This window comes from Populus nigra, chromosome 6 (assembly GCF_951802175.1).
Source record: "Populus nigra chromosome 6, ddPopNigr1.1, whole genome shotgun sequence".
Taxonomy (NCBI): Eukaryota; Viridiplantae; Streptophyta; class Magnoliopsida; order Malpighiales; family Salicaceae; genus Populus; species Populus nigra.
This window is the reverse complement of record NC_084857.1, coordinates 8,471,635-8,489,214: the sequence shown is the minus strand read 5'-3', so window position 1 is coordinate 8,489,214 and position 17,580 is coordinate 8,471,635. Positions and strand designations below refer to the sequence as shown.

The 17,580-nt window shown below is 35.0% G+C and overlaps 3 protein-coding genes and 1 long non-coding RNA gene across 5 annotated transcripts; 2 read left to right on the top strand and 2 right to left on the bottom strand.

Annotated features, from left to right (window-relative positions):
• The first annotated feature begins 738 nt into the window (after nucleotides 1-738).
• Nucleotides 739-1,842, top strand: LOC133696710 (LOB domain-containing protein 42-like). The gene is made up of 2 exons (XM_062118976.1): nucleotides 739-922; nucleotides 1,007-1,842. Exons 1-2 carry the CDS (start codon nucleotides 739-741, stop codon nucleotides 1,546-1,548), a joined length of 726 nt encoding a protein of 241 aa, XP_061974960.1. The 3' UTR covers nucleotides 1,549-1,842.
• Nucleotides 1,843-6,607: 4,765 nt separating this feature from the next.
• On the bottom strand, nucleotides 6,608-8,844 carry LOC133695905 (zinc finger protein CONSTANS-LIKE 6). Its single transcript, XM_062117879.1, has 2 exons — nucleotides 7,496-8,844; nucleotides 6,608-6,978 (listed from the first exon to the last, which is right to left on the bottom strand). The coding sequence occupies exons 1-2, from the start codon at nucleotides 8,597-8,599 to the stop codon at nucleotides 6,745-6,747; spliced, it is 1,338 nt and encodes a 445-aa protein (XP_061973863.1). The 5' UTR covers nucleotides 8,600-8,844; the 3' UTR covers nucleotides 6,608-6,744.
• Nucleotides 8,845-11,710: 2,866 nt separating this feature from the next.
• LOC133696236 (uncharacterized) lies at nucleotides 11,711-13,678 on the top strand. 2 transcript variants are annotated; one of them, XR_009842642.1, is made up of 2 exons: nucleotides 11,711-11,869; nucleotides 13,363-13,678. It is a non-coding gene; the product is annotated as an uncharacterized LOC133696236 (long non-coding RNA). The 2 variants fall into 2 exon arrangements; XR_009842643.1 differs by having other exon boundaries at nucleotides 13,115-13,678.
• A 109-nt stretch (nucleotides 13,679-13,787) lies between these two features.
• LOC133696235 (homocysteine S-methyltransferase 1) lies at nucleotides 13,788-17,064 on the bottom strand. The gene is made up of 7 exons (XM_062118359.1): nucleotides 16,742-17,064; nucleotides 16,537-16,593; nucleotides 16,016-16,221; nucleotides 15,767-15,896; nucleotides 14,619-14,822; nucleotides 14,342-14,413; nucleotides 13,788-14,210 (listed from the first exon to the last, which is right to left on the bottom strand). Exons 1-7 carry the CDS (start codon nucleotides 16,910-16,912, stop codon nucleotides 14,061-14,063), a joined length of 990 nt encoding a protein of 329 aa, XP_061974343.1. The 5' UTR covers nucleotides 16,913-17,064; the 3' UTR covers nucleotides 13,788-14,060.
• Between the last annotated feature and the right edge of the window lie 516 nt (nucleotides 17,065-17,580).

The following is a 17,580-nucleotide window of genomic DNA, read 5'->3' as shown; positions in this document are numbered from 1 at the left end:
AAAAAAAACAGCAAACGATGCATTATCTATTACTTGTCGTTAACAAAATAAAATGCCTGGCTCATGGGCCAGACCTATTTCATGGGATATCCATGTGGATAGGCCCACACACTTGACATGTTTGTTTTTTAATTTAATTTGTTTTTAATCTTTTAAAATAAATAAAAATATATATCATTTTACTTAAATTGAAATAATTTTGGAAATAAAAATTACTAAATTTAATGTGGGTATATAATCTAAATTATGAGTAGATTTTTTTTGTTTTTTTAATTAAATATTTTTTCGATTTTTATACTTTCAGCGTGTGTGTGTGTGTGTGTGTGTGTGTGTGTGTGTGTGTGTGTGTGTAGAGGGAGAGAGAGAGTAATCGGGAACTCTCCAGTAATTAAAATGCTCTTTTAAGATATGATTGATGGTACATCTGTAATAAACTTTATGCATGTAGGGTAAAAAAATCGTAGCCAACTAAAGAGACAAGAGAATCAGAGGCTTTTCCAAGAAAGCAGCTTACTCAAACAAGAAAAGATTAGGAACAAAATCCCTGGTTTTTAGCTTTCAATTTCACTCCCAAAACACCACCCCCTTTGGAAACCGCTGCGCCGCCTCCTTCTTTCCACAACACACCCACCAACCCCCTGCCCTTAAATACTCCCCTACCTCTCTTCCTTACTTATCTCTCTCTTACCATCTCCGCACAAAAACCCCTCCTCTAGCTCAGAAACGCTACCCGTGAGAATGAGCTGCAATGGCTGCAGGGTCCTGCGTAAAGGTTGCAATGATAACTGTACCATTAGACCTTGTCTTCAATGGATCAAATCCACTGATTCTCAAGCCAATGCCACTCTCTTCTTGGCCAAGTTCTATGGTCGTGCTGGCCTCATCAACCTCATTGAAGCCGCGCCCCAACGACTCCGCCCAGGTATAATATATACAGACACACATGCACAGTTTTTTTTTCCAGTAATTGCTCGCTCTGATTTTGCTTTTTTGTCTTTTCGTGCAGCTATATTTAGTTCATTGCTATATGAGGCGTGTGGCAGGATAGTGAATCCGGTCTATGGGTCAGTTGGCATGCTTTGGTCAGGTAACTGGGTCCAGTGCCAAGCAGCCGTTGATGCAGTGCTCAAAGGGTTACCCATCATATCAATTCCTTCTTCTGATGTACCAGCACCACACTTGATCTCTTCCCTCAACACCTACGACATTCGCCACGTGTCCAGGGACCAAAATTCCCCCGAACTCAACAAAGTCAAGAGCAGAACCCGGTGCAAGCGGTCCATTGGCACCAGGCCCAATTCACTGGCTGAGCCAACGGGCCGGCTTAACCAGGGAGAGTTGGGATTTGAACCGGTTCGTGAGTCGTGGCTTGGTCATTTGGGAAACGGGGATAGTCGTATCAAAAATGAGGATAGCATATTCGCTGCTGAAACTGTGGAGGATTCTTTGTGGAGTCGGGTTGAGCCAGACCAGGTCTTCAAATTTAATGGACAAAGTGATGATAGTGATCTTAGTTTGGAACTGACTCTTGCTTTGGTTTCGGAGTAAAGCACCAAATTAATTGAGTTGAGCATGCAGGTGTGCTAGCTAATTTATCTTCATGAGATCATGCATGGTGAAGCAATTTTGACGACTCAAACGGATAGCAAATCACTTTTACATGCTCTTCTTTTGCTAGCAATTACCGTGTATATATGCATGCATGTGTGTGTGTGTGTGTGTTGGGATAATTTAGTTTCTTTTTTCTTGAAAAAAATCCGAAAAACTCCCCCTCGATCTATTGTTAAGTGGTTGTATGGGTGGGTCATGGGTGTGTTTTTATGGAGGAAAAAGGCATATATATATCAGGGACATACATTTTACCTTGGCTAATTTGGCGAGACATGTGTATATAGATGATTTTCTCAAAATCCATGAAATTAATATTTCGGATTTTAATGAAATGAAATAAACAAAATATTTCACCTCTTTTCTTTATATGTTCTTGTTTTGTGTTCAGCACTGATTAATTAATATCAAGAACGTACTTTCTACGTGCTACATAACATTTTGTTATTCAGACCTATTCTCGTTAAGAAGATGTATTCATGGTTATAAGACTTTGATTCGGCGGGTCCATCTAGCCCATGAATCAGATAAACCAGTGAAATTAGATTATGATTTCTTAAAAAATAACTTCAATTAAATTATTTTGTAAGAAAATAATAATAGAGTTTTTTCACTGTCTAAATCTAGGCCAAACCTTGAACCGACAGGTTATCGTACGGGTTGACTTGTTACGCTCGGCTAGGTCTTATAATTGTGATATTATGATTTATTTAAGATATTATATCTCTCTCTGTAATCTAGAGATTCAGTTATATTAAATTGTATGGTTTAAAAAACCAAAATGAATAACAGTTACTGGGATTTGAATTTCGAAATATGGTTGGTCAACAGTCAAACTTGACCAAAATCTGCACCAATCAATCCACAACATTTGTCTCTCTCATGCTAATAATTTTGACTTTAATGGGAAAATAACGGAATTGAAAGAAGAGACTAACTTTATCTCAAATACTAAACTTCAATTTTTTCACATTCCAATCTCCCGAGGTGGAGATAAGAGAGAGAAAGCTACTAGAAATTTTAAAGAGAGAGAAAGCTCTTGGGTGGATAAAATTTAGCTACCAATAATTTTAAATTTATTTTTAAGAGAATAACTCAAATATTGAGATAGTTTCAAACTTTAATTATATTGAAAAAATTCAGGGTTTAGAAAAACCAAGAGATTAGTTAAAACTCACACCTAAAAGCCAAGAGATTAGTTAAATTGTTTGACATGTCAAACATATTGTAACCGTGATTGGCTAATCTTGTGTGATTATATATATATATATTTTTTTTTAAAAAAAAAAATCTTGTGTGATTATTAGTGTCATTTGTCATGTCATGGAATATATATTTTATTATTTTTATTATTGTTAATTTTTGTATTACGATCTCCTCCAATTAATTATTCTTTTATTTTTTTTACAAGTCACATAAAAATAATCAAAATATTATGTTTTATTTATTTATTTACAACTGCTTTGCATAATTTTATTTGAATAATCATGCTTTTGATCATAAAAAGAAAAAGAACATGTGATGCATGCATTCATGGATGGGCATAAATCCAAAACTCAAACCTAAAAGCCAAAATACACGCAATTCTTAAGATTAAACTGATTAGCTAATTAAATTGTTTGTCATGTCAAACATGCTGTAACTCCGTGATTGACTAATTTTGAGTGAATAGTGTCGTTTGCCATGTTATGGAATATATATTTTATTATTTTTATTATTGCCAACCTGACAAATCCTTATAAACCTGGTTACTAATTTACATATATATATAAGATGGATTGATAGATTGCCAATTCTTTCCTTCCTCTTATTTTTTTTTCCTATTTTTTTTGTTTCATACGGCACGCCCACCTGGCCAATCCTGTATCTGATTCTGACCGAACCGCTCCTCTCACTCACTCTTCTCCTTTTTCAAGGAAGGGCATACCCACCTGGGGCAGCGGATACAGATTGGCCCTTTCCTTTTACATATTTTTCCGCCACTGGTTTATTGAATTTGAGGCTAAAAAATTATCTGTTCCTCCTTTTGCAAAGAATCGCGGATTTGAAGGCTCATCTGCAACGGGTCTTTGAGATATTGCACAGAACACTTCATAGCTGCTAACTCCATATCAAGAACTCGGTGGCTCATGTAATTCATAGCTCCTAATAAAGTATTTGGTAACAAATGCAATTATGCATGATATTACAGCTATTGTTACTCATAATTTGGCAAAAATGATAGGGACATGATTCTGCCCTTAAATTGATAGAAGCCACGTACGGTCCCCATCTATTGTTACTCGAATTTGATACATCAGTAATAGTAATTTACACTACACACGCATGCACTCGGTGCTAATTTTAAAACAACAAAGGGATTTTTAGCCTTGAACCTAACGCTGTAAAAAAGGGCCTTTTCTTTTCTTATTCATTCTTTCATGGCTCTTAAAGATCGCGTTTGTCTCCAATCCAATAAAATTGCAAGTTTGTCGTCTTGGTACTTCGACATCGTTGACCTGATGCAAATTTGTCCAGGTGTATAGAGAGAGAGAGAGAGAGAGAGAGAGAGAGAGAGAGAGATTCCATCAGTGTAGTAGAGGTTATCCAGGGCTGTCATCTGATCTTATATTATTTATGTTAGAAAGATCAATAGATAACCTAGCTAGTAGAGTGGCCCATTCCTGATTAGCTTGCTAGGAGTGTAAGGCTCTCTGTATGCATGGTGTCTGGATTGGTTGTCACGCTCTCTTAATTATCTGTTCTCACTGGTCCCTACTTGATTCAGAATTGCAACCATACATCCAGCACATATCGTTAATTTTGATGGCAGTACTCAGAATGTCCTTGCATAATATAAGGAGACTGGTTTTATCAGTTGAAACTTTACATAAACACAAAGTCTCTGGTTACTCTTTTTACCAGTTTCTCCGTTTAGATATGAAACACCATGGTTTTACACGCCAATCGCAGAACACTGTGGTCACCAACCAAAAAGGAAAAACTATGGACCTGGTGGTCAGCTGTTTTATGGGTTGATCTTTACAGCCCAAAACAAGACTTGTGATGGTGAAGATATGGTCCACTTACACATGGACATCTAGGCCACGCTCGTCTGCAACGAAAGGCCAAACTGGGAATTTAATAGATGGGCCAATCTCACCCGAGTCCCTTTCAAAATCCACCCTTCTCCAAGTTCGTCGTTTCTAAACCACCCTGGTGGTCATAAATGGGGGACTCTGCATTATTTCCACAAGTAGCAGTTTCATAAGATTCGTATATCATTTTCAATGGTGATTTTATTCTCATATCCTTGATGGTTCTTTCTGAATAATCCCTAGAAAATATTAACGTTCCTCTTCAAGTGAATACAACAAAGTTGAAAAACGGTTGTGTATACATGGATCAGTTACCCTATTATTAACTATTCAATATTCATTTTCAGAAATAACAAAAAACTCAATGCTCCAACTATTTTCTTATTTTTCCTTGCTTTCACCCTTCCATTGGAAACCTATATAGATCGACCAAGGCTATCTAGTTTTGTTGCGGTCATAAGTATTTTTTAAAAATCTTTTTAAGTAAAAGTATTTGATAAAGACTTTTTTTTTTTTTGGGGGGGGGGGGGAATGTAAAAAATAATCATGGGAGAAGCATACACTCTCCATTTTATTGTATAATCAATTAAAAAAGTACTTAATATAAATTATATAATGGAAATGGAGGATATCTGCTTTTGCAGTGACATATGACCTCTTCCATGATACTTTATTTCATGTCACATGCAACATTCTCTGCAAGAGTTTTTTAAAGTTTCCCTGGTATTCTCTGCAAGAAAAGCCTTGAACAAATAATATCACACAGGAAGGGAAAAAGGGATGAACTTGCCAGTTTTTTAACATGAAAAGGCAAGATGTTATCATTATCTTTACTTTCCATTATCTCTTCCATAGTACTCATCACAAACTCTGCATTTTTACAATATTAATTATGATATTAATCCAAAGAAGATCTACACTCAACACGAACTTTGCACCTCCTGGTATATACCAAAACAAATAAAATTAATTAAACTGTACATTTGTTTTTCATCTTTTCACGTATCAAAGAAGCTGATTTTTGGTGATCAAAGACTTAGATATGTATTATTAAAAATTTTAATATCATCTTATTTGCATTACTAACTAAATCATATATAACCAAATTTATAAATAAAGAGGTTTAAGTTGGGTTGTTAAGAAATAATTACCTAAATATGACAGCTTTAAAAAACACTTTTAAAAAAGTAATGTACACCTTCCAAGGGATCATTTCTTGAAATCCTAAAATCAAATAATGACAACACAAACTTATCCACCCTGCAGGTTATATACTTAATTTCCATTTTTTAAAAATAATTCCATTAAAATATTATTAATACTGAATATTCATGAGCATATTTTAATTTTTTTTTATTGATAAATGAGATATATAATTGTCATATACAAGTTTCAACGCTAGCGGCTAGTTTATAAAGACAATAGAACCACATAGAAAAGACAGACCCTAAAAAATCTGATACATGTCGAAGCACATCGTTTTAACTTCAACCCCATTAAATCCTCGCCTATTCTCTTTATTTGGGTTTTTCTCCCGTATCTAAAATGTTCGGCCACACGTGTTTATGTCATGCACGCGTGGGCTAGCTCGTTTCCAAGCCGAAAGCACATGGGCCTGCCTGGTATAGTTAAGTCTGATGTCGGTCCATACTTCCTAAATACATTTTCATGTTGTTCTATGAAAAATCCAACGGACCCATCATGTGATTTTTTTCCAAAATCCATCAATTTTTATTTTTTATTTAATCACATAAAAAAAATTAAACATCTTGGATATTCAAATAGTTTTTTTTTCTACACTGACCTTGGTATATATTACATTTCAAATTTTAGTTTTGTAGAAATTAAAATAATATGTTTTTTTATTAATAGAAATTCATGGCATCAAAATATATCCCCCGGCTTTAAAGGGATACCAAAAGTTAGTAAGAAGGAGAGGACAAAATTTTATTTATTGAATCTGTGAAGATCCCCAGTCGAAAGGCCTCAGTAATATACATAAGAGTCGATCGTGATGATGTGCACAATCGAACTTGTAGCGAGCTAGAGTAGTTAATATTTATTTTCCGGCGAAGGTTGTCCTTTTAACGAACCTCCCTTTCATCCTGGGCCTCTTCTCTGCATTCAATTTCCTGACCTCGTATCTTATTTTCTTGGAGAACAGTCTTGTTCTCCGCTTCTCTCTATACCTGGATACTCTAGCTTCTCGCCCTCCGTCCACCAAAGCTGCAGGGTGTGCCCCTAATCCACTCACATCTCCATAAGAGTGATGAAGTTGGGCTCCGCAAATACCCTGAAAAATCCCCATGCAGTGTCTTAAATTAGGGAAAATATTACAATTGTCGCTCAGTGATCAGCTAATTCAAAGTTCGAATCCCGTTATGCAAGAAAATGTGAAGAAAGAAAGATTAATCCAACATTGGAAGTGAGAGATTGTTAAATAAATCTGGTTTACCATTCTAGATTTGAACCAACTAATCACAATGACCATTGTCATACGATAAGAAAAATATTAAGGTGGAAAACGATTATTTTTTTTAATATAAATAAATTGTTATGTTCCTGTGAAATTAATTAGCTGGTTCATTATCATATGGATAAACTGAATTCACCTAATTAATACTTTCTTCATTTAGAAAAAGATTTCTTTTCTATTTATTTTTCCAAAAACGGAAACATAAAAAAATATAAGCTACAAAATCTATAATTAAATAAGGAACAAAACACACGTACTTTGAACACAGGATCCTATTTTAGTGAGTTAAAAATGAAACAAATTACCAGCGATGAATATAAAAAATTAATCTTACCATGCAGTCATGCAAACATTCATCAGCGTCGAAATCGGGCCTGTAACCGTTAGTCCAGGGAGACCCCTGGCTTGCCCAAGCAGTCATGACAGCCTCATAATCCAGACTCAGCAGTGTTCTCCTCTTCTTCTTTGCACCACCATCTTCTTCATATTCTCCATCACTGTTCTTCAAGTCTCCCTCTTCAATCCCTACCTTCTCATCTTCCTCTGCACAAGTTGCAGGGGAGTCATAGTCAAAGCTCAACTCAAAAGGCGGATCTTTTGCAATATCAATCTCAATATCAGCATGACATTCCCTAACAGCTTTTTCTTCCATGCCTGCATCCTCTTCCTCTTCAACCTTCACCTTTCCATTGCCTAAAGGATACCCTTTCACCCCCAACTCGTTTTCTTCTTTACAGTCCATAAGTCCCAGCTCCTCCATCCCAAAAGACTCATTTTCAAGACCCCTTCCAAGCAAACTCTCCATATCAGCTGCAAACTCTGCAAGATCCATATCAGATGGTAGAAATCCATGCAAACTCTCAACGTCCTTCCCTTCACTACCTCCTAACAAAACCTTTGATTCGGTTCCACTAGAATCAGCAGCTCTTTGATCAGTATCAGTACCACCGGCTGGTACTACTGCTCCCACTTCATTCGAGACTGTTGTTGAAGTGCATAATTCAGCAGCAAAAGGGTCAAATATTGGAACCCTATACAGCAGATGCTCTTCTTCATTATCTTCAAGCGATATCTCATCTGAACCCACTTCAGGCACTAGTGGAATCGGAATATTCGTTGTCGTCTCTTCAATTTTTGATTGAGACACTGGCTTGCCATGTCTTGGTGTCCTGGCTTTTCTAGTGAACCCTCCATGCCATGATGGCATAGAATTCTCTTTCGAACCTGCGTCAGAAGATTTAAGTGATGCGGACTTTAAGCGAACCCTTTCATGTCTACGTGCTAATAGATTCGCAGAGTGAACTGAAGAGTCACAGGCTTGGCAAAGAAATGCATCATCAGCTGCACAGTACCATCTAGCACGTTTTTTTATACAACTATCACAGGCTCTGGCAGTTCTGCCACCAACAGCGTTGGCCAAACTTTTGTTGCAAATCATGAGGCTGTGGTTTTAATCAAGAAACAAAGTTTGAAGCCAAAATTAACAAGGGAGAACGAAAAAATGAAATCAACAAAACTAGGGAATCGAGCAAGCAAGAGGGTTCCCAGAAATTAATCATTGGGTCATTGTGATTTTTATTTTTTGTGTTTTTTCAGTTCTTGGACCTCACAGTGGCTCAATAATTTGAGTATATTAGAGGGTGTGACCCACAAGGAGCGCTTTTGTAGTCCAGTTAACAGGATGGGGCTCGCCCTTTATTTATTTTGGATTCACTTTTTGGGAGTTTTCCACATAGAAAGTCGTTTGCACTTTTAGGACCACAACAACAAGGCCTTATCTGCTTTTTTATTGGTTGAGTCTGTAAAGTTATCCCATTTTATGAGTTCTAACTGGCTGCCAATCATGTCAAGGGATTTTCGGTGGGGTCAGGAGAGGTGGCAAGGATGAGATTGAGTCTTCTAGAGCCCATCTCCCGCTCTCTCTTCTCTCTTCGCCCAACAACTGGAACGTGAAGGACACCCTTTTGTTGGCATGTTTCCCTGCTCCATGTTATAATAATTGCTTGAATATCAGATAAATGAGAAAAAAATATACAACATAAAAAAAAAGAGAGAAGTTTTGTTGTACTTTACAGGAGGAAAGATTTAGATATATATATATATATATAATTTGACATTAGAAAAAATAAATAATTTTTATTTTCAAAATTAATTAATTAATTATACATGATACTTTCTGTCAAGTTATTTTTTTTAATTTGACTGAAAAGTTACATTTTAAATTCTATTGTTATATTAATCTAAAAGTGTACCTTTAAATCTCTTAGTATATATTGGTTTAAAAAAGTTTTGTTTTTTTATAAACATCATTTAATATTGATAAAAATAAATTAGAAAACAATAGTCTTATCTTTCTATTTTTTTTTATATAAACAATTTGTTTATATGTATAGAAATAAAATAGAAATTTTAAAAAAACTTATTGTCTACAATGATGTGGTGGCATTGTAATGAAAGTTTCAAATCCATCCCACATAAAATCACAGAGGATAAAGAGGCTATGGGAAACTTGGACATAAAATCACAGAGGATAGGCCGTAGCCATATCCCTGTTCTTATCTCTTTCTCAAATCATATATGAATACAAGCTCTCATAAATTTGAAGTTTTTAACTCTTGCTCACAAAATTGACTGCAATTCCGATGGAATAACGACACCTATATAAGAAGAAAAGGATCTCTTAAATTTATTCAAGCCAAGGAGAGAAGGAATATGTGACAGGGTTTGTATTATCCTGAGGTGATAAGTATCCTGCACGTATGTGTTATTTTTAGATTATTACGTAGGAAGGTTGGCCTACAAAGACTTCTCAAATTTTATCTGTCAGATACTAAGCCTAAACTTGATTTAGTCTTTCCCAAGATTCAACATTTAAAGCAATTAGATAACGTTTGATGTTTGATGGTAGCTCCTGCTTTACTGGTTAACAAAATATTTTTTTGTTTTTTTCACCGTACTCCATATATAATTGTATTTTAAATTTTAATTTTATATAAACTAAAATAGTATATTTTTCATAAAAACCTGTCTTTTTGGTTATTTTTTGGTTGTAAAAATTTATTTTATAGTAGTTTTGTTCAAATATATATTTTTAAAATTTTATTTTTTAAAAAAGTATCAGCTAAAAATATTTTATATTATTTTTTAAAACCATAATAATAAAAATTACCACGGTACAAAACAAACAATATAAAATAAAGTTTTCCTGTGTTCCCATGTAAAAATACCCTTTTCTAACTTAGATCAGTTCAGCTGTTGCTATTAGAAAGAACAAAAAAAAGTCTTAGAAATAACGTTTTGATGAGAAAAGGGAGAATTTTACAACAAGTTAGGATTTTGAAGCATAAAGTTTCCATGAAAAAATGCAGTATTTTGCATAAAGTTTGAGTATTTGATTGTTCTTGTTGTTAAATTCATGTTTTGCTTAAAAGAAATTAATCAAAAATATGTGATTGAATTGTTTTTTATTTTAAAAAAAATGAAAAAACCACGTTTTCAACGAAGTAACAATCACGCCCTTGTACAAAGTTAAATCGACACCAATTTTAAAAATGACTAGACTTCTGACAGGCTGACATGAATAACATAATTATATTGTTTTTTTGTGCGTGCAACGAAGGCCATGTCAATACTTAAAAATGAAAGACAAGGAACACGGTTATGTCATAATTAATGCTCGCGGAGAAAAAAATGATAAGAAGGTTAAAAACGAATTTATATGCCTCCTTTTACGATCCAATAAGAGAAAAGAAAAGGAGAAAAGGTTCCTCATTTTATTTTTACAGCTTAATTTTTATATTTCTCTAGTTTTACCCTTTTTTAATTTTATATATTTTGGAATTTATATGCATGTAAAGTCTGCGTACTTTATCGTGATTCTTTAGATTTGGGTTTATGGCCGTGGGTCGCATTTTCATACCTAACTCTTAGGTAATCTTTTTGACCAAATATTCCAAATCACCAACCTACAAGAGGGAAGCAACCTTCCTCCATCTTGCGTGAATTTAAACCCTAGGACTTATTAATCTAGATGTTCAAAATTGTACCTATACAAAGTTATCCTTCTGGAGAGTACGATTTAATAGGTGTATTATATATATAATTAAATAAATTAAGTAGTCATTAAATAAAATCCTATCATGTTACAAATGAATATACTTTTTAACAACCCCCAACTTCAAAAAATCTAGTTTTAATACCTTTTAATAAACAAAGCAAGCTTCGTAGCTGCATGTTTATATAAAATTTAGATTTTGCTATGTGTTACTTGTAAAAAATTACTTTTAAACCTGGATCATAATTCAAGAAATTATTTAACAAAAAATGACTCAAAATTAACTTATAAAAAATTAAGAAATAACAGAAACCTTAATTTTTTTTGTACTTGGGCTTAGTAAGCAAGTATTCGGCTCGTCACAATTTAAGCTTCAAATCGAATAAAGCCCAAGCAAGTTTTTAGGATCCCTAGACTTGGTCCAATCTTATTAGCCCATCTTATTAAGAAAATAAAAGAAAGAAAAGAAGCAAGGGCAAATGCGTCATCAAGAAACCCCATCGCATCGGCGCGCGCAGGCAGTTTCGACTTTCGAGAAAACAAGCACTCCTCTCCCTCCCTTCCTCTCGCAGTCGAGGCGGAGACGATTTCTAAGCTCATTAACACCACCGCCAACACGGCCGCCGCCAGCACCACCTGTCCTCTCTGTAACAAGTAAGTTGATCGATACTAATCACCTAGTCTTCTACTAGTACATTCTATCAATTCTTGAAATGGCATCGTTTATTAGTAGACGTTGCTTCTCCCTGACTTAGAAATGGATATCCTTGCCTTCAATTTTACTTTTCAATAAATTAAGTCGTTCGTGTTGTTTCTGATTGATGCTAAAACTATCACCATTTTACTCTTTTTTTTAATTACTCGGTAATATAATTTGTGCAAAGTTTTTTTTTTTTTTTTAAATTGTCATTGGAGTGGGAACTGGCTTATATTCACTCTGAATGGCCCAGAAGGATTCATATAGCGAACCTGACTAGTTCGGGATGAAGACTTTGTTGTTGTTGTTGGGACGTGTTGCTGTGGCTGCGCTTTAGAAAGCAGAATCACTTGTATGATTTTCGTGTTCTATGAAAAATAGGAAACTAAATCTTATGATTTTCATGCTTTGAAATTGCATAATTGTAATTAGACAAGAAGAAGGCTCAAAATGTTGCTTGAGTTAAAGCACATACATGGATTTTATTCAAAGCAACTGTAGCCTTTCTGGCGTCAAGCACCAGTTTTATTTGTAGTTGAACTGAGTTAGGTGTCATTTTGACTGTCACTGATTTTGGACCTTTAGTCTGTGGTACATATTCCCAGTGACTGGCCTAAAGAGAGTCACGCCTTGAAACACTTTAAAGAAAATTTGAGTTCTTTATGACCCATATGGTGATTTTCTCCTGGCTGTCTCAGTTAATTCTGATGTTACCTGGACTCTGCTAGCCTACTCTTAGTTAACCAACTTCCTTGTATGGGTTCTGAGTCTTCAGCTGGGACTGTTGCACTAGCAATAATTTAATATCGTAAGTTTTGTAGTTAGGAAGGTTTTGATACAGTTTCAGAGCTTATAACACATCAAAGAAAATTCGAGCCCTTTATGACCTATATGGTGATTTTCTCCTGGTTATCTCAATTATTTCTGATGTTGTTCCCGAACAACGCCAGGCAGCCTAGATAAAAAAACCTTCCTTGAGTAATAATTTAAGTTTTAGATTGTCATGGCTTTTTGATATGGTATCAAAAGAATTAGAATTTCACATGTTCTTTTTTTAATTAAAATATAATGATATATAGAAGTGCGGTTTGTTCAAGTTTTAAGATTAAAGTATTCACTTAAGAGAGCGGTATTAATACAAAACTATTTTTAAGATGTCAATCGACTAAAAATTTCGTTGGGCCATTGCTTATTGATGACAGTTGCGAATTCGGCACAAGCCACTGAGGCAATGATGACGGCTTGCTAAGCCTCGTTTATAAGTTAGTGGATAAGAAGCACGAAATGAAAAACACGAGGTTTTCAAGTCCATGGCTCAAGGATTGCATGTAACAAGAGCAGGAATTTGTTTCACCATTTAGATTTATAGCGTGACTGGTTCAGTCTTCTTTGACTGCTCAATTGAGTTTGTTTCCAAACGGCGAACTATCTAATTTTTCAACTTCCACAGAGTTAGAGTCGGGCAGCCCAGAGTCCATGGATGTTTTCGCAGAGGGATCTCCAATGCTTTTGCATGTTCCGTACTGGATGGTGGCTATGGGACAGTGACGATGTCATGAGGGTGATATTTCTGGGTGGACTGCATTTGAACCACTACAGCTATATAGTCCTTGCTTGTTGCTGGACTGTAGTGACACCACTACAGCTGTTTCATCTCGGAAATAACTTCTGCTGATGGTATAAGATGCAGAAAGCCAGAACTTTTGCTGACACTAAGTTCATCCGCATGGCCTTCCATTAAACAGGTTTCTCGCTTTCGTTTTGAATCTCCTCCAAACAACGCGTTCAAATAGGAAAGGCAATTCTTAAAATCATATTCTGCTTACAGTGGGTGTCAGTCAAAAACTGGGAATGTGTAACATATTTAGATGGATCTGACACATTGTTAATTTTCAAATCCATTAACTACTAAAGCATGCAGTAAAATCAAGTTATAAGAATTGGAAAGAGGGTTCTACATTGGTTTCTTCTGGTGCAGAAATAATTTCAAAGGACGGCGAATTAGCATAGCAAATTCAGCTACACAAGGAATATAGAACTACAAAAGGAGATAAATAAATAAAAGCAGGCATCTAATGTTTAATTATGGTGGAAATACAATAAGAAAATGAGTAGCTATCCTCCAAACACTAAGATTCCGGGTCAGCCCTACGACTGCTTAGGGTCCTTTAAAACTTTTGAAATGGCTTGAATAGTAGAAGGTGTTGTCCGACAACAGCCTCCAATGAGGCTAGCTCCTAAGTCGTGCCATCTCGTTGCAAAGACCTCGAATTTATCATCATCAAAACAGGTTGATGGCTGTGGAAACATAACAATTGTATACAAATACAGATGTAACAAATAAATTTTAAGAAAATGATAATTTGAAATGAAATAAATTAAAAATAAAAATAAAAATAAAAAAAGAATTAGCCACCAAAAGGACTTACCAGCCATCTTTTAGCTCTGCCATCCCATACCTCGCCGCTATTCGGATATACAACTATTAACTTTTCAGTCAACTGGAATAAAAAAAACAAAAAAAAAACAATATAGTACAAAACTATTCAGACAGCTTCAGAAAAACAAATGTTGCAGGCCAAATTACTAAAAATGCTGTATTCCATTTTGTTTAACATTTACTTAAATCATGAACAGAGAAATAAATTGCTGTATTGCATTTTTTTTTTATCATTCAGTGATTTTTTCCGTGGTTCAGTCATATACCTTCTTAAATTTGCAGATGAGACTTTCAATAAAATGGGGAGGCGCACAATTAATTCCAACTGCTTTTACTCTATCACTCTTATTTATGGCCTCAAGGCACTGCTGGAAGCTCTCTCCAGATGGGGCATTCTCACCATCCACGCAACTGAAGCAAATCCAAGATGGAATATTGATGTTTTCTTCTTCAAGTAACTCAACACAGGCCTGAAATTGTCAATTCAGATGCTATATCAAGAGGCAGTGCATAACGAAGACGGTTGAGGTTAGAATTAGAAAATGTTCTCTTCTTTTTTTGGGCAAACAACCACTAAAATACTTTCAATTCATGATAAAGACATTTCACCAACCATACAAAGAGTAATGTAACAGAGAAACTCTCTCTTTGGTATCATCTTAAGGATCTTTTCCAAATATTTACTCTAGGCACAATAGGCAAATAATGAACAGAAGTCTCAAAATCTACATGTAAAAGCTATTGATTATCTGCAGCGGTATTTCTTTTGATATATGAACTCTTACTTATGGTTATCAACTGCGTAGTCAATTTGATTACACAAAAATTGTCATTCCCCAGATTGTACACAGACAATTACCCTGCCATAGTTCAGCAAAGTATGGACTGACAATAGAAATTGAGGATAGTTGTGCATGCAAACCAAACACATGATAAGTTGTAAGGTACATCCATAAAGCTCAATTGGACTTCAAGAAGCACATAATAAAGTTTATATTTTGCAGAGTTTCATGATTCTATCAAGAAAAAAAAATAACAAACATGACAAATTAGCAATAAGTTTCCTAACAAAACAGAGCAAATATGTGAAGTTGCTCATGAGGCTAGTTGAGAATTATGATCGTGTGGAATGGCACAAAATGATCAACGTAGCTAACCCCAGCTAGTTTATCGAGGCTTGGTTGCTGCTGCTGCTGCTGCTGCTGCTCATGAGGCTACTTCAGAATTTTAAGATGCAGGGAATCCTGGCTATTTAAATGTTAATAAAAGAACTTGCATTCGCAAGAAGAGACAATGATTTGGCCCCAAAATTCAGAATATCTTCAAAAACATGAATTGTGCTCCGTAATTTTTATCAACTTAATAATTTTATACATGTGACACCTTAGAAAGCAGAAATGGAAGAAGAACGAACCTGGGCTTCAAGTTTATTGGGAATGGTCTCAAAGGCCAGCAAATCCGGGCTTGCTTTAACCAGAACTTGCAACCTCCGCCGATGGAAATCCTTCAGCTTTTCCAGATTCACATCTGGTCCATAACACCCACTGGAATCAAATAGCACACTCACATTCAAAAGGGGCAAATACAAAAATGACGTTGAAAACCTGAACTTGTCAAAACTTATCCAGAAAAGCTTCAGAGAAATAAGTATTTTCCAAGGCACCTGTACTCAGAGCCATCAGCCAGATAAGCTCCATAGCTTCCAATGGAGGCTGCAACCAAAGCTCGGTTATAACTATGCCCAGGATTCCTTTCCACAGCATCCCAGAACTTATCACGGGCTTCAACAGCCAATGTAACACTTTTCTTCAATAACAACTCTCCTTCTTCAGCGGATAATCCCCTGGACAAAAATCCTGGAAGTGTGGCCTATAAATATAAAATGAATCCAAATAAGACAAAGAGGAAGTAATTAAAAATGAAAATTTTAAATTCAGTCCAATTTTTTTTCACCAGCAAATAATTAAGAGTAGGACTAATTGGCTAAGTAGAATCAAGCACATAATAAATTGACCACGACAAGAAGTTAGTGCAAATTATGAATCCAACCAGCCTTTTCTTTCTTTCTTTCTTCTTGATTCATTGGATAAAGAAATCTATATTTCTTTTGTTATGCCTTCATTTTTAAAAGACATAAATTTACAACATTAAAATTTGATCAAATTCATTGCAGGTGCAACAAACCTGGTAAGAAGAAGTAACCAAAATGTCTGCACCAGCCTCTAAATATTCCAAGTGAACCTGCATCATATTAATAAAGAGAAAAAAATTAAAACTTTGAAAAGGATTTAAAAAACAGAGCCCGTTATTCATATACGATCAAACAGTATATAAAAAAAAAAAAGACGACAATGTGTGTGTTGGGAGATAGCAAAAGAGAAAGAGAGACCCGCTTGATGAGGTCAGGATCTTTGATCAAACAGAGAGCACTCCAAAGAGGGTCGTTAATGGTTGCGCCGTGTCTCTCAAGCTGGGTGGCGAATCCACCGTCGATAACCGCGCAGCCTCCTGCCTTCTTTATCAGATCCTCCAACAATGTTATTGCCTTCTGGAAACCCATTTCTCCCTGGAGTTCTCTCTCTCTCTCTCTCTCGATATTGGGTTTACAAGGACTCAGACACCTTGACAGAAGTATTTAATGGCGCCGGTGATAGAGGAAGGGGGGTCTTTGTTAGCGTTTTTTTTTTTTTTTGAACGCGGACGAAATAGCAGACAGGTTCACCTTTTACTTAAAAAAAAAAAACAAAACCCTGGGGCTTGGTCTTCCAAAGTTTTTTTATTTTATTTTTTTCTTCTTTTATTCCAAATTTCAGCTTTAATATAGTTGGAGCTTAAGTTTTTCTAGATAAAAAAAAGTTTGAAATATGAGATAACCTACTTAGCTTTTATTTTTATTTTTGTACTAATAAAATAATTAACAAAGCTCCAACTTTTTAGCAATGTCTTGCTAAAGTTTATAGTGATTTCTTGGTATTAGAATATGTACGGGAATAAGTGCAAATCATATTTTTAAAAAATTTAAATATTTTTTGGTTAAAATTTAATATGATTTATATATTTTAAATCGTTTTAATATGTTAATATTAAAAATAACTTTTTAAAAATAAAAATAATTATTAATATATATTTTAACATAAATTTTTTTTTAAAAAATAATCACTGTGATAATCTAAAATACTCTCTCTCTCACACACACAACGAGACTACAGATTTCTTGGCGACTGGTCT

Bases quoted from the DNA above. Each gene is read 5' to 3' on its own strand.
- LOC133696710 (XM_062118976.1), top strand. From the start codon at position 739: ATGAGCTGCAATGGCTGCAGGGTCCTGCGTAAAGGTTGCAATGATAAC. The intron at 923-1,006 runs GTATAATATATA...CTTTTCGTGCAG, and splicing joins GCCCCAACGACTCCGCCCAG to CTATATTTAGTTCATTGCTA.
- LOC133695905 (XM_062117879.1), bottom strand. From the start codon at position 8,599: ATGATTTGCAACAAAAGTTTGGCCAACGCTGTTGGTGGCAGAACTGCC. The intron at 6,979-7,495 runs GTAAGATTAATT...GGGATTTTTCAG, and splicing joins AATGTTTGCATGACTGCATG to GGTATTTGCGGAGCCCAACT.
- LOC133696235 (XM_062118359.1), bottom strand. From the start codon at position 16,912: ATGGGTTTCCAGAAGGCAATAACATTGTTGGAGGATCTGATAAAGAAG. The intron at 14,823-15,766 runs GTTCGTTCTTCT...TGACAATTTCAG, and splicing joins CCAATAAACTTGAAGCCCAG to GCCTGTGTTGAGTTACTTGA. The intron at 14,414-14,618 runs GTATATGACTGA...TTTTTATTCCAG, and splicing joins TCATCTGCAAATTTAAGAAG to TTGACTGAAAAGTTAATAGT.